The sequence below is a fragment of the Gracilinanus agilis genome, chromosome 3 (genome assembly GCF_016433145.1).
Source record: "Gracilinanus agilis isolate LMUSP501 chromosome 3, AgileGrace, whole genome shotgun sequence".
Lineage (NCBI taxonomy): Eukaryota > Metazoa > Chordata > Mammalia > Didelphimorphia > Didelphidae > Gracilinanus > Gracilinanus agilis.
Window position 1 is genome coordinate 682,784,968 of NC_058132.1, and position 25,300 is coordinate 682,810,267.

General features: G+C 36.7%; 1 protein-coding gene across 1 annotated transcript; it reads right to left on the bottom strand.

The window, feature by feature from the left end:
• Nucleotides 1-1,551: 1,551 nt before the first annotated feature.
• On the bottom strand, nucleotides 1,552-24,778 carry DCUN1D1 (defective in cullin neddylation 1 domain containing 1). The gene is made up of 6 exons (XM_044670955.1): nucleotides 24,583-24,778; nucleotides 23,088-23,256; nucleotides 21,003-21,133; nucleotides 4,784-4,866; nucleotides 4,401-4,497; nucleotides 1,552-2,023 (listed from the first exon to the last, which is right to left on the bottom strand). Exons 1-6 carry the CDS (start codon nucleotides 24,755-24,757, stop codon nucleotides 1,944-1,946), a joined length of 735 nt encoding a protein of 244 aa, XP_044526890.1. The 5' UTR covers nucleotides 24,758-24,778; the 3' UTR covers nucleotides 1,552-1,943.
• Nucleotides 24,779-25,300: the final 522 nt, after the last annotated feature.

The following is a 25,300-nucleotide window of genomic DNA, read 5'->3' on the forward strand; positions in this document are numbered from 1 at the left end:
CTTGCCAAGCAAGAGTTCGGGTACACCCAGCAGACACCTATCCCTAGTAAAGACAATGGGTGTTTAGCATCTAAAGTCTGACAGGCTTAACTTACTTTATGGAAGTGTTTATTTTAAGAAGACAATACGAACCTCTTCGCCATAAGAAAGCAAAATGATCATTTTCAGCATGAAAGCAGTCAGGGGTCTTGTAATGTGAAAACAAATAAGCTAAAACTCTGCTTTGATGTGAAAACAGTCCTAATTTAGTTGTGGCAAATAAAAGTAACAAACAAAATAATTTAAAGAAACAAAAGAAGCTAGTGTGTTAATTTGTCTCTAATCTGTGCTTGCTTGAAAGCGTTTTCCTTCTGAAATCAATATTTGGCAACTGTGGTGATTTGTCATTAAAGCAAAGTTTGACAAAATGAGAAGTGATCAAAATGGGCTTTTTCTGAAGCAGCAGTACCTGTGTGTTGTAAAGACTGAACTTAGCGGCTCATCACAATCACTCCCCAAAATTAAATTCATAGTAGACTCACCACCTTCTTGTATAAATAAGGGGAAATCTCTTTGCTGAGCTAAAAGCTTGATGACAGACAAACTCGTGCCTAAATTTAGGATTCTGTATTGTGTAGAAATCTAAAACATCCAAAACACAAATTCAATATTTTAACTTATTAGACAGGCAGATAAGCATTTCAAAATTGCAATGAAATCCAATCACATAATGCATAATGTAGACAGCAATAAAGGCCTACATTACACGGACTGCTTTTCTCAACAGCTCTCTTGCAAACCAACTATGCATAAACATGGTATTAAGTGCAGAATAGCTCTGTGGTACCTTCAACTGTTTTGAAAATTAGGGGGTTGAAGTACAACAAATCTTTTACAGGTAGGCACCTAGTTATTCTAATAATTTTCTTATGTTGGTTGTTTTCTACATTTGTTTTCATCAGATAATCAACTAACGTGGATGATACATGTGATTTGCCAGGAAAAAAAAACACCATCTCAGATTGAGTACACTTACACATATCATTCTCTTAGGAAGTGCTATCAGCANGATTCTGTATTGTGTAGAAATCTAAAACATCCAAAACACAAATTCAATATTTTAACTTATTAGACAGGCAGATAAGCATTTCAAAATTGCAATGAAATCCAATCACATAATGCATAATGTAGACAGCAATAAAGGCCTACATTACACGGACTGCTTTTCTCAACAGCTCTCTTGCAAACCAACTATGCATAAACATGGTATTAAGTGCAGAATAGCTCTGTGGTACCTTCAACTGTTTTGAAAATTAGGGGGTTGAAGTACAACAAATCTTTTACAGGTAGGCACCTAGTTATTCTAATAATTTTCTTATGTTGGTTGTTTTCTACATTTGTTTTCATCAGATAATCAACTAACGTGGATGATACATGTGATTTGCCAGGAAAAAAAAACACCATCTCAGATTGAGTACACTTACACATATCATTCTCTTAGGAAGTGCTATCAGCATAGTCTTTGCAACTAGCCCAAAGCATTATATTTAAGGAGTTTTTATAAAGTGTTTGTGATGTTGATCTGTTTAATTCTTATGCCAAACAGTTTTCTGATGAAGACAGCATTGTGCTTTATGCAACAATGGAAACCTCAAAATAATCACCATGAAGCTCCTAAGACTTAAGGGAGAATAAACTAGGATGGTCCACAGAGATAAGATGAAATCCACCACGTTGGAATTATAACTGGCAAGAGCGGCCCAGACTAGGAGACAAGCCCAAACCACCATTAGAAGAAGGAAATATGCTATGGTCCAAGATGTATCCTTAATGTTGTGTCTCAACCCTCAGCCCTTAGTGTGAGGATTGGTCTTCAGTTCAGTCCAGCCAGCAGAAATTGACTGTGCAATTTTCCGTTGTGTTTATTGTACAGACTATGTACACTCTAGAGGGTTCCTTCAGTGCTACACTGTTGTACTTCTTGTCCCAGCAATCTGAGGGCGTGCAAATTCCACAAAGTCATCAATAAGAACAGGCCATGCTCCTGAAGGAAGAAGAGACAGAGGGTGAGGGAAAGCAGCTGAGAGAGACCCTCTTTCTAATCTCCTAAGACAGCACCACGAAAGAAGCACAGCTGCCAAGAGTTTCCACCAGGTAAATCCTCCTTGCAGCCTTTCCCACCCACCCAGGATTCTCTTTATTCTCAATGCTTTACACCCAAACTCTGGCATTTTTCTGGATTAAAAGAATTAACTCTGGACAGTCCATCAAGTCTACCAGTGAATTCAGCCTCAATACTTGCTAGCTGTGTTACCAACTGACCTCTCCCCTTGTAAAATGGGGCTACTGGCACACAGGAGGTATTTAATACTAGCTGACTGACTGTAGGATCTACTCCAAGGTGCTGCTGGGAGGCTTAAATGAAATAATGCAGTTAAAGCATATAAAGCTACACAAATATCAGCTTTAATTTTTATTATTTAGCAGTTTTCAGATAAAGAAATCAAAGAGATCAATAATCATACAAAAATGTTCTAAATCCCTTGACTAGAGAAATGCAAAATAAAACAAAATTGAGGTTCCTACACCTCTCACCTATCAGATTGGCCAATATGACAGTAAAGGAAAGTGGCAATTGTTGGAGGGGATGTGGCAAAATTGGGACACTAATGCATTGTTGGTGGATTTGTGAATTGATCTAACCATTCTGGAGGGCAAAAGGCCATAAAACTGCATTCTCTTCAATCCTGTTAATAGATCATAAAAAAGGGGAAAAGGACCTACTTGTACAAAAATATTTATAGAAGCTCTTTTTGTGGTGGCAAAGAATTGGAAACTGAAGAGATGTCCACATCAATTGTGGAATGGCTGAACAAACTGTGGTACATGATGGTGACAGAATAAGAACTGGAAAGATCTACGTGAACTGATGCAGAGTGAAATAAACAGAACCAGGAGAACATCGTCTGCAGTCACAGCAATATCATGGGATGATCAACTTAGCTCCTCTCAGCAATACAATGATCCAGGACAATTCTGAGGAACTTATGACTAAGAATGCTCTTCACCTCCAGAGAAAGAACTGCTGGAGTCAGAAGGCAGATCAAAACATACGATTTTTCACTGTAGTTTATTGGAATTTTTATTTGGGGGTTTTGGTTTAATAAGATTCTCTTATGAAAATTAACACTATTCTCAAATATGTTTTGCATAACAACAAATGTATAACCCAGATCAATTGCTTGCCAGCTCCAGGAAGGAGGAGGAAAAGGAAGAAGGGAGACAATTGGCATCATTAAACTTGAGAAAATATATGTGGAAATTTGTTCTTATACGTAATTGCCAAAATAAAATACATTTATAATAATTTTTGTTATTTATAATAGTGGTAAGAGTGCTTCCTCTGAAATGAGTGTGCAGTTACTTTGTTATTCATTTAAATGTTTGTGTTGTTTCCCTTAGTAGAATATATGCTCCATGAGTGCAGGAACAATTTTGTTTTTAATCTTTGTACCCCTAGTGTCGAGTACAATGCCTGGCATATAATATAATAACCAAAAGAAAAGACATAACAGTGAAGGAAACAATGATAAAGAGATATGGTAGAATGATGGAAAAGTGAATGGGTTTCTCCCTTCCTAAGCATTCTTTAAGAATAAAGCATGAGGAAAAGTAGATTATCAAATTCACCTTGCTAAAATTTTCGAACAAAACCACACACATATAGAAGCATGTCAATCATCTAGTCAAATTAAAGACAACCAAAATGTAGAACATGATCAGAAATGAATGCACATATACAAAAGATTTTTCATGACAAGAAGAAAAAAGACCATCTGACTTACTAGCTTAAACTGGGCAGACCCAGAGCCCATTGCTGAATTCTCTATGGAGTAGTTGGAATCCTGATGAGAGAACATCTATCCCTCAGAGACTGGGCTAAACAAACAACTGCTCAAACTTGGCCTTTTCTGGTTTCTCACAAAGTGTGTATAAAGTTATCGCTCTGAAAGCGATATATGTGGTCTCATGGAAGGTCACTTTCACAGAAGAAGGATAGCACAGAGGCAGTTAGTTAACAAATGTTTATTAGGTTCCCATGGAATGATATGGAATACAATTCACTTTGGCTTTCAGACTTCCTAAACTCAAGGAGCTTACAATCTAATTGCCAAACAAATTCACAAACCACAGAAATACAGGTTGGTAATAACAAGAGAACATTAGAGAGACAAGAGAGTTCCTGACCTGAACTAATAAGGAGGGAGCCAAGAGGAGAAAAGGACAAAGAGATCAGAGGGAGGCTCCTCTACACTGAAGCAAGAGTAGGAACAAAAACTCAACAAGCCATCCAACCGCAAAGATAAATCTCAATTAGAAAGAAGAAAGAGACAGAAAGGAAAGGGAAGAGCATCTGTTACCTTCTTCATCATAATTAGACATGTCATCTGCTATCATTGTACTGAAGTCTAAAAGAAGATTCCAGGTATCTTTAGGTATTGATCGTTTATGATGTTCCTATTGGAAAAGGAAATTCAAGTCACTGAGGTCAAGGAAATCAATATGAAAAATGATAAACAGACAAAATGCTAGACAACTACAATGGACAAACTTCTCAACCATTTTATCCACCAAATAAAATCACAATATTCTGAAGTGAATTCAACATGCTTTAAACAAATTAAGTCTTAAAATAATGTTTGTTCATTCTCATTCTCTCTCTCTCTCTCTCTCTCTCTCTCTCTCTCCCCCCATTCACACACACAAACTCCTCTATCTCATTATTGAAAAAATGTAAACTTACCAACAAAAATTTGTTCCACAGGTCTAGGAATTTAAATCTCCCATTAAGTACTAAATTCCAGTAGGCAATGGCCATTTCTAGATCTGCAACATTAAAATATATTACACACTTAAAATATTGTCTCTGTAGTATTATAATATTCCTGAGACTTATAAGGGTCTATATTTGTTTTTAAGTATCTAAATACCTAACCATATATTCAAGATTTTCCTAAAGGGAAATACTTCCTAATTGAGATGAAGTTACCTATAAGACATGATATGCCAAAAATAATAGCCTCGCGCTTAACACCTGGATTGCATAATGACTCAGTATTTTGAGATAATTTGATTCTGATTCCCATACTGATCCCAAGGCAAGACATTTCCAAGAATAGTGTCACAGGAAGGTTAAACTCCAGAACAAATAAAAGCTTTGAAAAAATATTGAGGACAATAAAAATGTCTAGAAGAATAACAACAGAAATACAGGCCCAGAGATGACAATGAGAATACAGAATAGTAATAAGCAATGGATTTAAGAGTCAAGAGAGAGAACTGGATTCAATTTCCCCAGCCTGCTGCTTCATCACCCTGGCAGTTTTGCCCATCTTAACCCATCATCATAAACCATCTCTGACCTAAGTGTCTCTCATGGATAAAAATGAGATTGGGCAAAATCTCCTCTGAGTGGGGGTAGCTGGGTGGCTCAGTGGATTGAGAGCCAGGCCTAGAGTCAGGAGGTCCTAGGTTCAAATCTGACCTCAGATATTTCCTAGCTGACCCTGGGCAAGTCACTTGACCCCCATTGCCTACCCTTACCACTCTTTTGCCTTGGAGCCAATGCACAGTATTGATTCCAAGACGGAAGGTAAGGGTTTAAAAAAAAATCTCCTCTGAGGATCATTTTAACTATAAATCTGTGATCTAATTTCTGTTTTGTTTCCATCATCTTCATCAACAAAAACAATATTTTGGAAAAGGCAAAAGAATGAAAATGGAATTGAAATGTAATGGAAGGAAGAAAAAATAATGCCACCCTTTAACAAGTTGATTTCCAGATTGAGGAAACAAAGAATTGGTCAATATGGTTACAAAGCCAGTGTCAGTGATTTTAGAAATTAGAGACAATGGAGAACATACCCAAAGAATGTTGGGGGTTGGGAGCTGAACCTGTAGGATTTCCTTCATGTTGGGAGCTCTGTAATTTACAGCCTCAGAGAAATCCGGGGCACTAATTGACAGGTCTAAGTGACTTGCCCAGGGTCACACACGAGAATTTCAAAGGCAGAATTTCAACATATGTCTCACTAGGACATGAAGTCAATCATAGTAGCATATAGTAACAAGAACAGGCAGATTTTCTTCCAGTTTTCCAAAAACAGACCAATAAATTTTAAAATATCTGAAAAAAATTATTTATGACCTTTTAAAAATAAAAGTATAACCACTAGTAACTAGCAATGGTTCATCAGGAATAAGTTGTGCTAAACTATTCTCATTACACTTTTGATGAATTACAAGCTCAAGAGATTATTATTTTTCCTTCCCAAGACCACCTCATTCTTATTCATTCATAATAGTCTAGAGAGTTTCAAGGGACCTTAGATGTCACCAGGGTTCAACTAGAGACTCTAAACCCAAACAACTTCAAAATCTAGGTTCCCAACAATAAACCTATGGGAAATCACTACCTGCATGTCCGTATTGGTACTTCAAGCTAAGTATGTCCAAAATAGTGTCAGGACAGGTGCATTAATGTATGGTTGGTTGAATTGTAAATTGGTTTAACTTTCTGAAATACTGAATTATACTAGAAAAATTATCTTATATGGTTAATGTACTGTTTTACTTTTCCTACTAATTTTTCTCTGTTACTAAGAGAGTATTGTGGTATAGAGGTTTGGGGGTGGAAAGGGTAGAATCATGGGAAAGGACAGTGATAAAAGAACTGAGCATCAATAAAATGTAAAAAAAAAAAAAAAAAAGGCCAGAAAAACCACAGCTGACATTCTACATAGTGAAGCATCAAAAGGTTACACTTCTACTACAGCCTAATGGGAGCAACTTAAATTTTCTAAAATAAATATTACTCTCAAAAATGAATAATGCTAGAAACAACAAAACTCAAAACAAGCTGAATTGAGATATGCTAAGAAAAGCAAAGTTTTTTTTGTTCCAAAAGCAATACTGAAGGAAAAGGAAGATCAGAGAAAGAGGAGAACTGCTGTTGAGAGTAAATGGGGCTGAAAACAAATGGTAGAAGGTAGAGTTCTTCACTATCTTTCACTTCTGTTTTCTCTGCAAAGGACACTATTCTTTGAAATGAAAAGCATAGAAGTGATTACCTGAAAAATTAAATCCAAGATAAAGTTAGTAGGAGTGCAACTAATTGTTTCTAAGTTCAAGCCAAAAGTCCTAAGATAGAAACTACTAAATGTCAATGCTAGGCTACTGTTAGTGATGCTTAGAGACTTAAGAAAACACAAGCTATATGACAAACCCGGAGAAAGGCAAATTTTGCAGAAAATAAAGTAAAATCTGCACAATACTGGCCAAAGATTTTGACTAATTCCTGGCAAAATTCTAGAACATTCAAATCAATTTAGTGAATAATCAGAAATGGCAGTGATTGCAAAGAGCCAATACAACAACAACAACAAAAAAAAACTGTAAGCAGTGCTGTACACGATAGTGTCTTGGTAAGTTAGATGATTTTGGAACTAAATGAATGGTTCCAAAGAATAATCATTAAGGATTCGAACTCAAGCTGTAAAGAAGGCTCTAGCTAAGTACTCCAGGAAATCTATTAACCCTATAATAATTAATATTTCTAATAAAATGAGCTGAAGAAAGACCATGTATCAGAATGCTTAAAAGTTCTTAAATGAAATAAAATGGGGAGAAACAGCTAACAATGGATGAGGAAATGAAGATCCACAAAGATCCTGACAGAATGGAATATTGTACTAGATCAAATAATACAAAGTTTAATACAGATAAATGTTTGGGTTTTCTTTTTTAATCACTATTGGGGCAAGTAGGTGGCTCAGTGGATAGTCAGGCCTGGAGTTGGGAGAACCTGAGTTCAAATCTGGCCTCAGACACATCTTAGCTATATGACCTTGGGTAAGTCACTTAACTTCAATTGCCTAGCCCAGTGATTGGCAAACTGCGGCACCCTAAAATGTTCTATCCCCACACACACACTGATATTATTCCTAATCTAACAAATACAATGAGTAGGATACGATACAATGAAACTTTGAAAGAGTTGCCTTAGAAACAGACTGACAGATGAACATTTCCTTTCCTTTGGCCCCCTCTTTAAAAAGTTTGCTCATCGCTGGCCTAGCCTATGCTGATGGCACTGATTTTATGACAGAAGGTAAGAGTTTCTAAAAACAATTACTTTTAAAAGTACAAATATGGGGAAGAATGGTTTCAGAGTGGTGGCACAGAAAAACATTTGATCTGTTGATTTTAAATGACTGCAAATTTAATTCAAGTCATCAAGATAACAAAACAGCCCCAAAAATGCAATCTTAAACTAGATTAAGATAGGAAGAGGCTGGCCTGCTTTACTTTACATTGGTCAGACCTCATTTGACTAAAGCATATTAAGCCATGTTTTATGAAGGCCATTAGTAAGGTGGCAGAGGGTCCAGAAGATAATTAGAATGAAGGCACTCAAGACCATTCCATAAAAGTAGAAGAACTGAGAATGTTTAACCTGAGTCAAAAAAGAATGGGGGGCAGCTGGGTAGCTCAGTGGATTGAGAGTCAGGCCTAGAGATGGGAGATCCTAGATTCAAATCCAGCCTCAGACAATTCCCAGCTGTGTGACCCTGGGCAAGTCACTTGACCCCCATTGCCCACCCTTACCACTCTTCCATCTAGGAGCCAATACACAGAAATTAAGGGTTTAAAAAAAAATAAATTAAAAAAAAAAAAAGAATGAAGAGAACACTGCAATTATCTTCAAGCTTCTGAAAGGTTAAAAAATAGAAAGATGATCTTTTTGGCTCAGCCAAAAGAGACTCAAAGGACTAGGAAAAATGAGGAGGAGCTGAAGAGGAAAACCAAAGGAAAAACTGCCCAAGAGTATTTCAAAGGGAGAACCTAAGTGGGAAGATGCAGTAGACTCCCTTTACACAAAGTGTTTTCAAGTAAAGGATGTAATACTATTTCCTGGGATGTTGCAGAGAAAATCAGGATCCAAGGCTTGGACTAAATGGCCTCCAAGGTTCCTTGGCCTCCTACAGGACAGTCTGCCCTTCTCTTAAGCATTTATTCTGTATATTTTATATTACTGTTACTTATATATGTCATTTCCTCACTAGAATGTATGTTCCACAGAGGCGGGGACTAAGTAAAAGAACCATGTTAAAAACAATGAGATGCCCTTTGATCTAGCCATACCATTGTTGGGTTTGTACCCCAAAGAGATCATAAACAAACTTATACAAAAATATTTATAGCCATGCTTTTTGTGGTGGCAAAAAACTGGAAAATGAGGTCATGCCCTTCAATTGGGGAATGGCTGAACAGATTGTGGTATATGCTGGTGATGGAATACTATTGGGAATAATACTAGAGGAGTTCCAGGTAAACTGGAAAGACCTCCAGGAATTGATGCAGAGTGAAAGGAGCAGAGCCAGGAGAACATTGTACACAGAGACTGATATACTGTGGTAAAATCGAATGTAATGGACGTCTGTACTAGCAGCAATACAATGACCCAGGACAGCTCTGAGGGATTTATGGAAAAGACGCTGCCCACATTCAGAGGAAGGACTGCAAGAGAGGAAACACAGAAGAAAAGCGACTGCTTGAACACATGGGTTGAGGCGGACATGATTGGGGATGTAGACTCGAAACTACCACACCAATGCAATGATCAACAATTTGGAAATAGGTCTTGATCAATGACACATGTTAAAACCAGTGGAAATGCACATCGGCTATGGGGGGGGGGTGGAGTCGGGGAGTGAAGGGGAGTAAGCACATGAATCATGTAACCATGTTAACATTTCTAAAAAATAAAAATTATTAAATAAAAAAATAAAAAAATAAAAACAATGAGAGGTTAAAATAAGTTTTACAAATTAATAAGATGAAATTTAACCAAGAGAAAATGTACAGGATGGGCAAGATATGAAAAGCAAGAGGCTCTATTTGAATGCAAATTCACAAAAAGCCAATACAATGTTAGAAAAACAATGGTACATGATATAAAATGATACAAAGAAAAGTACAGTTTCCAGATTAAGAGAGGTGAATAGTCATGCTATACACTTTGCTCTTATCTTTTTTTTTTTACCCTTGTACTTCGGTGTATTGTCTCATAGGTGGAAGATTGGTAAGGGTGGGCAATGGGGGTCAAGTGACTTGCCGGGGGTCAAGTGACTTGCCCAGGGTCACACAGCTGGGAAGTGGCTGAGGCCGGGTTTGAACCTAGGACCTCCTGTCTCTAGGCCTGACTCTCACTCCACTGAGCTACCCAGCTGCCCCACTTTGCTCTTATCTTGAAGGAAGCTACTAATGAAAAAGTGGTGTGCGTCCATGAAGGCAGTAAGGATGATTAAAAGTCTGAAAACCATATCATATAAAAAATCATTTTGCCTAAACATAAAGATATTAACAACAGGTTAGAGGCTAGATGACCATCTTTCAGGGGTGGGATTGAGAAAATTCCTGTTGAAAGGTCAGTGGGACTGACTAAATGACCTATTAGATTCTATGACTGTGGGAGACAGATAAAGATGAAGTAAATGACAAAAGGAAATAAGATGAGGTATACATAAAAAAAAAAAAAGGTATGCCATCGAAAATGGTATTACCAGTCATGGAAATAAACATATTTAAATTTCAATTATTCATGATTAATATAGGAAAAGAGAATAGGAATTTCACTGTTGAAAACTACAGCCCTGTTGCACCCCCTCATCGATTTAGTCTCTTGTCCCATTTAATCTTTGAAACCCTCCTTTTCTCTTGCCAAATTTTGCTGAGTTGAGGGCTTAGTGTACATTTGTAACAACTGTCAAAGAAAACAGGGTTTTCAGTGTTTATATTTCCTGATATAGAACCCTAGTATAAAACAAAAAAATTTGTCTGTCTATACCTGGGAATGTATTCTTTACAAGGTCAAACCTTAAAAATAACAATAAGAAAAAGCACCACATTTCTAGAAGCCTAAGACTAACAATAAAAGGCCTTCCTAATGTTTCATTTATCAAAATCCCAAACAAATTTCCAATTTTCTGTTAAGTTCTATTAGCAAAAGTCATGGAATTTGTTTCACCAACTACAGCAAATATAATATTCAATATCATAAAAACATACAAGGGTAAAAACCTGACAAAAGCCCTTTTTGCTTTTTACATCAAGAAAAAAGTCAGAAATAGAAATTATGAAGAACTGTCATTCCCCCCTTAGTGAGATATTTTATTTATGTTTTCATCCATGTTGAATGATTAAAAGGTCATACTAATATTTCTAAATGTCATAAAATTATTGCATATGAACAGAAATTCAGAAGTCTTGACCCAGTTTTAATTTGTCAGAAATGATCCCAGTGAACAAAGGGACACAGAGAAGGAAAAACAGAGAATACAAGAAAAGAACTAAAAAGTAAGCATCCCAGCTTTATTCACCCTTTGAAATATTTTTTCCCCTATAACAACGGTCGGCAACCTTTTTGGCCATGAGAGCCATAAAAGCCTGCGGAAGGAGGAGGATGGAGGCGGAAGGCACTGGAATATGGGGCACATCCTGGGGCTCTGCCCAGACTGGCGGTCGGGAGATGAAGCCAGATATGGCTCGAGAGCCATATGTTGTCGACCCCTGCCCTATAAGAATGTACTGCCAATATAAATAATGAAAATCAATGGGAAAAGATGATTTAATAACTATAATTTTGTTATAAAAAAAAGTTAATTTACTTAACTCACTACCCTTATTACGCCTATCATGCCAACCTCTTCAACAGAAGGCTTTACCTCAAACTTTACCAATAAAATAGAGGCTATTTGCCAGATCTTTCTTTTTTTACTCCTTTCTATATCAGAATCTGTTTATGTGATCATTCATACCTCCTTTATTCTAGTTAGTTTCTGAAGGGATGACTTGACAAAATAAAATCCTCTCTATCTTTGATTACATCTGATCTTGTCTTCTCTGTCAGGCAACCACTACAGTCATCTTTCCACTTTCTCTAATCTTCAATCTCTCCTTTTCTACTAGCCCATTCATTGCTATCTACAAACACACCTACCTCTCTCTGAAACTTAAAAAAATCCCGATTTGAATTTATAATCCTTTATAATCGTTTTATCCTATCACTTATCTGTATCAGGTGCCTCCACTTCCTCTCTTCTCACTCTTCCCTAAAATTTGCCTTCTAATCTCATTATTCAACTACAACTGCTTTCTTCTAAAGTCACCAATGACCTCAAACCAGATGGCTTTTTCTTAATCTTCATCCTTCTTGATCTCTCTGCAGCCTTTGAAACTGTTGATCATCCTCTCTTACTGAATCCATTTTCCTCTCATTTTTGCAATTCTAACTACTCTTTCTTGATTCTCCTCCTACCTATCTGATCATTCCTTATCTGACCATTCCTTTTCTGCTGCCTTGGGTGGTCCATCATCCTTCTGTCACCTAACTGTGGGTGTTCCCCATGGATCTGTCCTGGGCTCATTTCTCTCCCTATACTTTCTTCTTCTGATGGGTTTATTTATCTCTGTGCAAGTGAATCCCAGATTTATAACCACAGCCCTATGGTCTCTTCTAAATTCCAGTTCCACATCATTAGCTGCATGTTTGACATTGCAAACTAGAAGTCCTCTAGGCAGCTCAAATTTCATTACCTCTGAAGGAGAATGCATATTTTCCTCTTAAACACCTCTTCTGAACTTTCTTATTTCTGCTGAAGGCAATCACAATCTTTGCATCACGTAGGTTTATAAACTCAGTGTGACCCTTGCCTCCTCTTCCCCCTGCCTTTGACCTCATATATGCATTTTTCTAGTATTTCCATTATTTCTTCCAAAACATCCCTTTACTTCCTTCTCCTCTCCACCTCAACACTCATGACCCTCATTCGGAACCCTCATCACTTCTTGCCTGAACTACTGCAATAGCCTCCTAATTGGCTTCCTTCCCTCAAGCTTCTCTTTCCAATCCATCCTTCTCAAAGCTGCCAAAATAATCTTCCTAAAGCACAAACCTAATTGTGCTACTCTGCTTGTTCAAGAAGACTCAGAGGTTCCTTATTTCTTCTTGAATCAAAACCACCCTTTCTTCTTCATTTAAAGCCCTTCACCACCTGGCCCAATGTACCTTTTCTGGCCCTTATCCACCATACCCACCATCTTCATTCCCAGAATACAATCCTTCATCACTCAGTCTCCAAGAGGTCAAGATTCTTCTTAAAGGTCAGCTCAGAGTGTCCCTCCCACATGAGGTCTGCATTGACTCTTTCAGCTTTTAGTGCCTCATATGAATTGATGCATAGTGAACAGATCCAAGAGAACAATATACATGAGTATTACAATCATATAAATGGGAAAAACACTAAAATGAGCAAGAAATAATTGTAATAACTAATCCTGGCCTGATAAAATAAATAAAATTTATCTCCTTCTTAGTGGGGAGGTGGACCCTAGTATGAAGTACTGTGTATACCTTCAAGACAGAATCATTGTGTTCATAGGTTTTGCTTATCTTTGTTACAATGGAGGGCCCCTAGAAGGAGAGGGAGCATAATATCTGGAAATGACAGAAATGTAAAAACAAAAGTCATCAAGAAAACTTTTATTATAAGGGAAAAGGGTGGAGAGGAAAAGACCCACACAGATTCATCAAGCCTGATATCAATCAGCAAGTACTTATTAAGTGCTTACTATTTGCCAAGCCCTGTACTAGACTTTGAGGAGGTAAGCTTATGTTCTAAAGGGGGAGATAGTAAGTACATATGGCACAGTAGGTACAACATCAAAAGGATGGCAGAAGATATGACTAGGAATTCACAGGAGATGGTATCCAGGAAAATTAATCTCACAGCTTCACATGTCTATACACAAATGCATAAAGTATAGAAAATAAAAGTAAATTAGAGTTCCTAATGGAAAGAAGTTTAAATGTGACAAAAGAAATATCACTAAATAGCATTAAGACTTGATGGAACTGGACTAATGAAATATGGTTCTGAAAGTTTATAACTTATTTAAAAGAATAAAATAAAATGGATAATGGAGCTGTATTACATATTAAGAAGACAGGGCAGGGTAAAAGAGGAAAAGACAGTGTTGAGTATATAAGGATAAACTGAAAAAAAGACAAGTGATTTTTTCCACTGGAATATATTATGTACCAAACCTAAACAGAAGGAATTAGCCGAAAAGTTCACAAAACACTGATGTAGAGGCCTGATTCTGTAGCAATGGAGGACCCATGCAGACATCTTTCTAGATGTGTCTGTTAAAAACAGAGCTGCTGATATATTAGAGATGGGCCTAGATAATGAATGTCATTCTTTAAAGGTGAAGAAAGTGGCATGAGGCACTGCTCTTCTGAATCGGACTCTGAACACCAAAGAGGAAACTAGTTGCTAAAGTAAAACTGATGAGAGCAAGTGTGCTCACATCCCTTGCACCCCCATCAAGCATTCATGACTGAGGAGAGGAGAGCACACTGAAGGGGATTGTCTGACCTTGAAGACATCAGCCTTGGAAAATATTTCCAAAAAAGGCAAAAAAAGATCCAAGGGTATACTATTCTGCAGGGAAGGTTGGCCAGAAGGCCTCAGTCCTGAAGATAAGTTCCCAAGATAAAAGTGGAAGCAACCCAATGATTGGAATAGTCAAGCAACTTGAGAAAAACACTACAGCACTAAAGAGAACTTCACCTTGGTATGGGTTTTTTAAACCAAAAAGTGGTCTTTGTCTAGAACAGAAAATCTTACACTGAGCTCTACAAAAGGTAACAGAAAATCCCAAGGAGTATCTTCTTATAAAAGTTCCGAAAGCAGAAGTTAAACAGTTAAAAAAAATGTTTGGCTTCAAATCAAGCAGGACCACATTATACTGGCCCCATCTGTACATGAAACAAGGAAAGCAAGCATATGGACTTGGTTCTAAAACATTATTTTCATCATCACTGATGGTGCAAGACTGGGACTCACACCTTAGTCCTCAATGAGCTTTGGCAAAAGGAACAAGAATTTAATGAAATGAGGCTAGGATGAGGAGCTGCCCAGACTAAACTTGAGCCCACTAAAGAAACCCAAGGTGGAGGTGATAGAATATGAAAACATGCAGGGTTCATTTTACTACATATTTCCGGGAGGAGAGGATTACTACAAAAATAGAAGGAAAAATAAATCAGATATTCCCCTCAAACAGTAACCCAAAGGGGCAGCTGGGTAGCTCAGTGGATTGAGAGTCAGGCCTAGAGATGGGAGGTCCTAGGTTCAAATCCGGCCTCAGACACTTCCCAGCTGGGTGACCCTGGGCAAGTCACTTGACCCCGATTACCCACCCTTACCACTCTTCCACCAAGGAGCCAATACACAGAAGTTAAGGGTTAAAAAAAAAAGTAACCCCAAAAAATAAATAAACTCACAACCCACATGCATACATATTTATAAAATATTTATAAAATATTCATGAGAAAATCAAATATGTATTAAAAGTATCCTCAGGTCCCTAACTATATGAAAAAAGAACACATGAAGAAACATTTTAAAACTATTCTCTGCCACAGACAACATCTTTACAATCAATTGTGAGCTCCTAGAGAGCAGGGGCTGTCTTTGCCCATTTTTTTTTATGTCTAGCACTTATAATAATGTCTGGCAAAGAAGTAGGCACTAAATCACTGAATCCTATAAAAAACTAACAGATGCAAAGAAAACCTAGATGTTTACAAAAATAAAGGCACGATAGAGTTAAAAGGTTCCTTAACAGGTTTTTGTCAATATTTTTGTCACTCATGCTTGTGTGCCTATGTGAATAGTTTGGTTACTGAAAGGGAAAGAAAAAGAACATTTGTGTAAGTAAAACTGATAAAATCAACTTGTGAAAAGAGAGTCTGTCCAAGACTGGTCTTAGGACCAGATAGAGCACTGCCCCTCTGAGAACATGGTAAAAGGGTCTGTTTGAAGGCAGGGCAAAAACTGAGGTAAAAATAGCTCAAGTAATTTGCATATGATGGTTTGTAAGAATTGTAAAGTTTATAACTGACAAAATTGTAAATCAAATAACTGAAAACTTAGAGGAGGAGGGGGAGCAATTATATAAGGGCTATTGGGTTCATACCTGACAGAAAGGTGAATTTCTTGAGTTTTACCTCCTAAGGTAAATATGAGTCACTGACCACCAGGAAGCTTGAATCTGAGGCATTGGAAGAGATAAAAGAAGCCAGAAGAAGCTACAGGAAGAGAGAGGCAGAAGAAAGAGAATAAGCTGAGCTCAAGACAAATCACAAGAAGCTGGAACAGCAGACATGGAGTAGACAGTGGACTCTCCAGCTGCTTGAGATTCACGAAGAAAGCTGTGTCCAGCTGCTGGGAAGATACAGTACTGCCACTGAAAGCCCAAGATGATACTCTTTTCAGAAGTGCCTGGTAAACTCTCTATGACTCAAGAGAGAGAAACAGAGGCAAAGACCTAAAGGAGAACAGCTAGGAGCACAGAAGCAGCTTTTTGGATACAGATTTTTCCCAAAAGGGACCAAGAACTTCAAGGCCTAAACAGCCCAAAGTTGGGTTTCCCCACTCCTGTGCCCACCTGGTAGGATTTCTCTTAGTATGTGCCCACTCTTCCCCATAACTACTTCATGGACTGGTGGAGGAATGTGATATAGATAATGGGGTAGAGCATGATCTTTCAATTATTTCTAATTTTGCCTTCTAGCAATTAACTAGTATTATTACTTTGCCTTATTAAGTAAATGTTTTATGTTTAAAGGTTAATAGTGACTAATTTGGCATAAATATGACATTTATCAGTGGAGATTTAAGAGTGGCAATTACAAACATATCCCTCCAAAAAAAGAAATATATTCCTCCCTTACACACACATCCATGCATACAGTCCCAGCCCCAGGGTTACCCTCCTAAAATCCTAAAAACAGAGAGGGTGAGTAGTAGCTACAGTGGCTTTGATCATAACCAGCCACTCATGTGGAAAAAGAATCTAGATCTGCCAATGTAAGTAAAGAGTGGCGATGAGTTGGTTCACTCATCTGGTTCACCCAGAGAAAAAGGGAGTGCAGGTGCTTAAGTCTAAATACCAACCTTATAAGCATAAGAACAGCTGGACAACAGTTCCTATGAAAATAATCCTGGGGTTTTAGGTATGTTATAAACCCAAGAGTTCAACGATGTGACAATAGGAATAAAAAAGTTTTAAAAAGATCATCTAATTCTCTACCAGGCTGCAGGAAGAGGCCAGCGTTCAGAACAAGAGAGTTCCACTGTTGTACTGCTCTAGTCAGATCCTATAAAGGATACTTTAGTTTGGGCTGTCAAACTTTAGAAAGGACTTTGATCAGCTAAAGTTCCAGAGGAGGACAATCAGAATTGGAAGATTTGAAAACATCAATTTGCAAGTATTTATTAAGCTCCTCTTCCATACCAGGCATTGTGTTAAGCATCTTAGATAAAATTACAACAAATAAAATAATCCCTGCTCAAGAATAGCTTCCAACTCTAAGTGACACAGTGGATAGAACCACTGGATTTGGAGTCAGGAAGACCTGAGTTCAAATCCCATATCAGATGCTAACAAGTTGTATGACCCTGAGGGAGCCATTTAACTTTTCTCAGCCTCAGTTTCCTTATTTGTAAAATAAGGATAACAAGAACTCCTACACTTCCTAGGGTTGTTGTGAGGATCAGGCGTGCAGCATTTGCAAGACTTAAAGAACTCAAAAGATGCAGTTTACTCTAGCAAGCGAATTGGAAACAGGATAGATGTCTACCTAATGGGAATGGCTTATGGTCAATAAATGTAATGGAATAAAACAGTGCTGTAAAAATGATATGTGTGATGAATACAGAGAAGCATGGAAAGAGCTCCATGAACTGATGCAAAGACAACATACACACAGACTACAATCACAGCAAATAAATGGAATGCAATCACACTGACCAAGCTGAGAGGATATCCCCAACATAACCCCAACCTCAATACATTGCATATGATTTCAGATTTTTTCAGTGTATCAATCAGTTATGCTGATTTTTTGCTCTCTCTATAATATATATATATGTGTGTATATATATATATATTTTTTTTATGTAAATACTTCTTGTTACATAGGATGGCTTTGGGATACCTGGGATAACTCGGACAATGTATGAAAGAGAAAACATCGATAAAAATTTTAAAAAAGGAAAAGTTCTAACTATTTTAATAGAGGAAATAAGTCCATCTGCAGGCAGAATAAATACAAGAAAGTAAAATACAGAATAATTTTGAGGTATGGAGTCAGGAAAGGCTTCATGTAAAAAATGTTGCTTACACTGTGACTAGAAGGTCTGGAGGGATTGTGTGAAGCAGAGCTGAGGAGGGTATGCCTTCCAGATATGGAGGAGAGCCTGTGGAGAAGCAGAGATGGTAGAAGGAACACCATGTGTAAGGAACAGAAAAAGGCTGGTGTCATAGAGGAAGGAAGAGTGATGCACAGTGAGGCTGGAAAGAGAAGTTCAGCCAAGTAATGTAAGGTTCTGAAAGCTAGAGAGAAGAGTTCATATTTGGAGACAACCAAAAGCCATTGTAGTTTTATACATATATACATATATACATATATATACTATAACATCTTTCAATGTTATGTTTGTCATACTCTTAAGAATATTTTTGGTGTGCCCCAACTCATAATTTGGATAGGTATCATCTGCCATGGGAAAGGGCTAGGCATGAAGTGATAGGGAGCTGAACTAAAATTAGAGTTAAACACTCTCATCAAAGAGAGAATTTGATTTATGATAAATTTTTTTCCACAGCTAAAATGTGGTAACTCTTGACCTGAAGGAGACATAGTTTGTGCCACCTCATACATAAGATCATCTTATAGTCTTAATAAATATATCTTATTTTGGCCAAAAAAAGGAATGACCTGACTATGTGGGCTTGAGGAAAAATCACTAGTGTTTAGGGAAAACTGGAATGGAGAGACTTGAGTAGGCATACCAATTAGGAGTCTGTGACAATAATCTAGGTGAGAGGCAATGAGGACAAGAATGAAGATGTGGCTGGATAAGTAGAGAGAAGGAGTCAGCTTTAAGAGATAATAGGAAGGCAGAAAGGACAAGATATGGCAGCTGACTTGAATATGTGAGATGAAAGTCTGAGGAATTAAGGATAATTGCCAAGGCTATTAATCTATGAAAACAGAAGAATGACTGTGCCATTTGAGAAAAGATGAAGGGAACTGGGAAGTGTTTATACTATTGAGAAGAACCAAGAAAGAAGAGGTAGCCCTTAGAGTATATGATGGTCTATTATCCAGGAGATAGACAAGATTTGTTCTGCTGGGACCCCCAGGGAAAATTAGGAACAAAAAATGAAGCTGCCAAGGGGAATAAGGAAAAATCTCCCATTGGAACTGTCCCAAAATGGAACAGACTGTTTTAGCAGTTTGCCCCTTACTGCACATCTTCAAAGAACAGTTAATGACCAAGTTATTGCTGTTGAAAAGAGGCCAATTCTTAGATCCTACACCTCTCAGTCAAGTGAGTGACTATGAAGATGTGACTTGCAGAGGTCCAAAAAGTGGTCTTCCTATGTTTTGTTTGTTTTTTAAACAATCAAAGGTACTCTGACCACATGCATACACCATTCACAAATATTTTTTTCTGTGGTGAGAAAGCAGGCCCCTGGATTAGTAGATACTGTCATCTTCTCAGTTGCCTCTATTTGAGTAATAATATCTTTTCTATTCTTTCTTCTTTCTAAACCCATCCCTGAGAACTTTAAAATAGTGTCACACCTCCAGCCCCGACAATCTTGTAAGGAAATATGTGGTTAGGTCCAATCACTTTTTCCAACTTCTTCATTTGTCAATGAAATTTCCTCACCTAGAACATTGGGTAGAACCCAAATGTGGTATATCCATTACCGTTACCAGTGAGAATAGACTTTGAATGCCAAAACAACAGATTTATTTCATCTCAAGCCCACCAGTTGTCTGTTATATTAAAATGATCCTTAAACATGTGCATGTCACTGTCCTTCTCAAAAACCCTGAATGGTCCTTTACTTCTTATCTGAACTTTACAACTATCTGGTCTACATACCCTTTTATCTCACTCCTCCCCAAAATGAACTGCTCTCCTCTAACCAGGCTTCCTCACCATTGCCAATTCAAGTTGTTCCCTTCCTGCTCTATCTCTTAGTTATCCCCATTCTATCCATGCTTATAGATTCAACCAAAGTCTCAAGTACGAACATCAACATTTTCACAATTCTTCCAGTCTCCACTGACCTCCTCCTCTTTTATCATACTACTTAACTTCGCACTTTAATACCATCCATGAAATGTATACACTTAGAAGATTCATTATGGTTTCTTGGTTCTGCATCTAGACCAGAAGCTGCTTCAAAGATTACAGGATCCAAGATTTAGAGCTGAACTTCAGAGAGTGACCTAAGTCAGCCAAACCCCTCATTTTACAGGTTAGGATACAGAGGCCCAGTGGAGTAAAGTCATACAAGTAGTAAAAAGCAGAGCTAGGCCTAAAGATTCCAAATCCAGTGCTCTCTCCAGAACCATCTTGCCTCTCACATCTATGTACTCCCAGAATACACACAAAGGAAAAAAAAAACATACATGACTGAGTACATAATACATGCACCTAACTTAAATATTAAGCATAACACCTATTTCAGAAAAAAATGGTTTATCCAAACATTCAATTGCCCAAGAATATTGACTAGCTGGTAACTTCTAAGACAACATAACAGAACAATTTATGATGACAACCCTGTGATATTAGAGTTTTAGGTGTTAAGTATATTCTGATGTATGCTCCTTATTTTGAGAGTAGAGATCCACATCTAATATGTAGATAGTGATTCAATATATGCAGTATCTCCCCAAAGATGCTAGACAGATGGGTAAAGTACTCTCACAAAGATTTAATGACAATTGTCTAAATATAAAGAAAGTATCAAAAGACATAATTTGTAGCAAAAGATGTTAACAAAAAAGAAAAAAAAATACACACCTAATCCTTTTTGTCCTGGATTCTTTGCAAAATTGAAAGTAAACTGGTAAAAATCCTTAAATCGTCCTGGCTCTTTCAATTCTTGTTCCATCTTGGGTATCTGGGCCTTTAGCTTTTCTATGCTGTCACATCTACATTTTAAAGTTAATTGAGAAGTTACTTTTTTGCTATACTTAAGAAATTGCAACATTCACCATTATTATAGAAAACTTATACAAATAATTTTTAACAATTTCAAAAGTTAAAAATTCATCCCTTAGATTTAATGTTTAATAAAACTACACTAAAGCTTGTGAATCATGCAACTTTTTTAAATCCAAAAGAAGTCTGAAAGAGCTTCCTAAAATAGCTAAAAAATTTAAATTAGTGAATTATTAATAATTTGAAATGAAATAAAGTATTTCCCAGTAGAAATTCACTTTAATGACTAGATTAAGATGGCTTATAATTTATATGGCAAAGTATCTACTGAAGCATTATCAGAAAATTTCAGGACAGCAATAGTTTTTATTAGTAAAGAGATATTCCAAAAGTTCAAAAAATATTTCTCAGGGGGCAGCTGAGTAGCTCAGTGGATTAAGAGTCAGGCCTACAGACGGGAGGTCCTAGGTTCAAATCCGGCCTCAGACACTTCCCAGCTGTGTGACCCTGGGCAAGTCACTTGACCCCCATTTGCTCACCCTTACCACTCTTCCACCTAGAAGCCAATACACAGAAGTTAAGGGCTTAAAAAAATATAAATAAATAAATAAATAAATAAGAGTGTGTGTGTGTGTGTGTGTGTGTGTGTGTGTGTGTGTGTGTGTGTGTATTTCTCAGGTTACAAGTTGGAAGAATAGTTGGCAATATGCATTTTTGGAAGAAGTTTTCTTAGCTAGAATTCCCTACACCAATGAAATCACAGGCTTGGCCTAAAAAAAGGTAAGTAAAAATTCCCTTCATAATTTTATTCTTATTTAAAAGTGACTAAACATTTTAGCCAGCTCCTCATCAACTCTGTAACTGCAGGATTAGTGAAATAAAAATCACTTAAGTGATTCTATCATTTACAAAGCATTTTACTTTTAAGTTTGAAGTATATTATTATATTAATGTCTTTATAATTCATAACTAAGAAAATGAAGATATAATCTCTTAACATATTAAATGTTAGCCCACAATTTTTTTGACTCATCTATGTCAACTGTTAAGATGCTGACATTTTAATTTGAAATTTGATTTGGAAGTTCATTAAGTTTTATTTTTACTTCAGCTTTAGGTAGGAAAAAAAAATCTGAAAATTCTAATGAACTGACCTCACCAAAAGCAGCAGCAGCATTACTATAGAAAAAATTTCAGTTTGTGCAGTTGCCAAGAAGCAAAAAAAATCATCTCTATTCACCAACCAGAATGAATCAGGAACAAACCTGATAAATTCTTGAGTTCTGGGATTAAGATGTACACCCAGTTCTATCCATGATTTGTACTAGTCTACTTATCCAAAGCTACATAGCAGTAACTGAGCTTTAGCTCATGAATCTGTAGGACTTAAGCAAGCCATGGTTTATTCTACTTTCAAAATGCTATCCCTAACATTTCAAAGCTCTAACAAAGTTCATGGACAATTAAAGCTGAAGAGACATTTAGAGATAACTTAGGGAAATCTTTTATTTTTTTTATAAATTAGAACATCAAGAGGTTGATGTCACCTCTCTTTAGTAAATGAAAAAATTGCACATTTGCTCACATATTAATCCATGAAAAATTATAGACTATTCATTTCCATTTCATTACATGTGAGGAAGGAAGGGAAAATAGCTTGGTAAAAAAAAAAAAAAAAAAAAAAAAAAAAAAAAAAAAAAAACACTTTATAAGTTGTTACCTATCAGTTCCAAGACTGAAACTTGAAATGATGACTCTTCTAAACTACACAAACAAGAACCTAAAAAACGGGTCCTTAAAAAGACAATTTCTATTCTTATTAAAAAGAAAAACTTTAAAATACAGATTATAGTCAAATGTTTAAATCAACAGTTTCTGCAGATCAAAGCGACTTTACATTTTTAAGATCATCTACTCAGTTTCTCCTACCTGCTGTATACTCACCCTAATTCTGTCATGCCATCCATGAACTCCTGCTTTGAGAATTCACACTGTGTTGCTGCTCTGAACTTCCAAGCAATGATTAGTACACTAATACTGGCTGGGTCAAGTGCCAGGTCATCACAAAATTGCTGTATACCATCTATACCAATTTTATTTTCATCTTGAGGATCTTAGGAAAATAAGAATAAATTGATATGGCTAGAGTAAAATGACCAAGGTCTAAGATTTTATTACATGACTATCTCCATGCTTCTTAAATCAATGCCTCGATAAGAAACAGCAATGCTTTTAAGATTCCAATTTAAAATGGGCTGTCACAATAGAACATTTAGTCCAATAAAACATTTTCTTTACCACATTTTAATATCAGCATGTAGAAGGGCCCCCAACCCCGCCATGGAAACAACAGTTTTGCTTGTATTTGAGACATTCTTCCATACTCACACACATTCTAGAAAATCAATCACCTTTAAACAGGAATGTGACCTCTGAAAGAAGTATTAAAAGTCATGTTTTGTTTAGTCATTCTCTAATTGATCATTACAACAAAATGAAATTATTTTTCTCTTAAGAACAGCTTGACCACAGCAGATCATTACATTCTTAACTTGAAGAAATCACCAACTGTATGCCATCGACTGGCAATAATCTGTCCACTTTAAAGAGAACCAACTTGCCTGGTAGCCTCCAACATTTTCTTATGTCATTTTTCAAAAAATCTATTTGTCAGTTGAATCAAAGGAAAAGGAAAGAAGACTCCCCTACTATTCTTAAACTAGGAAATAGAGAGTTAAAAATTTTCTTCCAGCATAAATAATGAACTCATTAGCCCCATCAACTTTCCTAAGATAGGAATTCCAAGGTACAACAAGAATCCTACTGAAAATCTCTACTGACACTCAAGTTTAAGCCAACTAGTAGTCTCCAAGATTGCTGGGAAAAGTTATGGTAAGTGTTGCTTTAAAATTGTTTTGAATATATTATAAATTGATCTCAACATTTCCTCAAAACTCTCCCATAAAAGAGATAGAAATAATAACTCAAAAAGAATAATATTTTAAAACAAAATTTAGACAAATGGGGTGGGGGTGGGGGGAAGGAACCTGACCCCTGTCCCATATTATTCAGTAAAACACAGTCACAGGATTATAAATATGATGGTCCCTTAGAGGTCATCTTGTCCAGACTCTTCATTTTACAGACCAAGAAGCTAAGTCTCAAAGAGGTAAAGAGACTTGCTTATGACTCCTCAAGCTGCCAAAAGGAAGAGCCAAGTTTTTGGTCATTCCAGGTCCATAGGCTCCCAAGTCCAGTTCTCTTTGCACTACTTGCCACACTGCTAAAAGTGAGGACCACAGGAGAGTGTTTTCTTGTGAATACAGCCTTCCACAACAGCTTGGTGTGGTAAAGTTAGTTGACAACACATTCATTGAGGTGTGTTATTATACATATTAGTCACATAAACTAGGAACTACAAGAAAATTAAAGTACTCACCTTTGTATCTATTGTATAGCTGTTCTAACTTCTTTCTGTCTAGTGATCCTTTAACACTTTCTCGTATATAAAGTTCAGGATTTTGAAAAAAATTGTCTGTTGCAACATCTAACTTCCAGTCATTTTGAGACAGACAACTCACAGCTGTTTTTTCACTAGATTGTGTGAAGATCATAAACTGACGAACTTTATCCTTCTGCGATGATTTCAACTTGTTCTATTGGAACAAGAAAAAAAGTGGAAATGATGTATAAAACAAGACTGAATATTTCCATTGTAGCCTACTAACCTTGATTTGTTCCCAACTAAAAAACTATGACATTTAAATGAGATATACTTTCAATCAAATAGTATTTAAATCTGAAATAAACAGGGATCATTTTGGGGAAGGAAAAACAAAACATACAAGGAGTCTACCAAATTTATTTAATATGCCCTTTTTTGGTCTCATACTTTTCATTCATCTAGGAACTTATAGATTTTGTTCAAGTATCTTAAGAGATGCCAACCAGGTTCTCTTCTCTCTCAGGTTGGGTACCATTTGCCCTTGGCCTCCAATCACTAGCCGTAATACAAATTTCTTAACAATTCTTCAACAGAGAAGCATTATGAACTGGCCCAGACAATTTTTCATCTCTCCTGGCCCAAAGGGAGCAGAGAACAAGGTTGTAAGTCTTGTCTACCATAATGAGCTTCCTTGCAAATAACACCTTAAGTT

Coding starts and splice junctions, on each gene's coding strand:
- DCUN1D1 (XM_044670955.1), bottom strand. CDS start 24,757: ATGATCTTCACACAATCTAGTGAAAAAACAGCTGTGAGTTGTCTGTCT. Junction 23,257..24,582: donor GCTATACAATAGATACAAAG/GTGAGTACTTTA, acceptor TATTTTCCTAAG/ATCCTCAAGATGAAAATAAA. Junction 2,024..4,400: donor GTCTAATTATGATGAAGAAG/GTAACAGATGCT, acceptor TTCTTCCTTCAG/GAGCATGGCCTGTTCTTATT.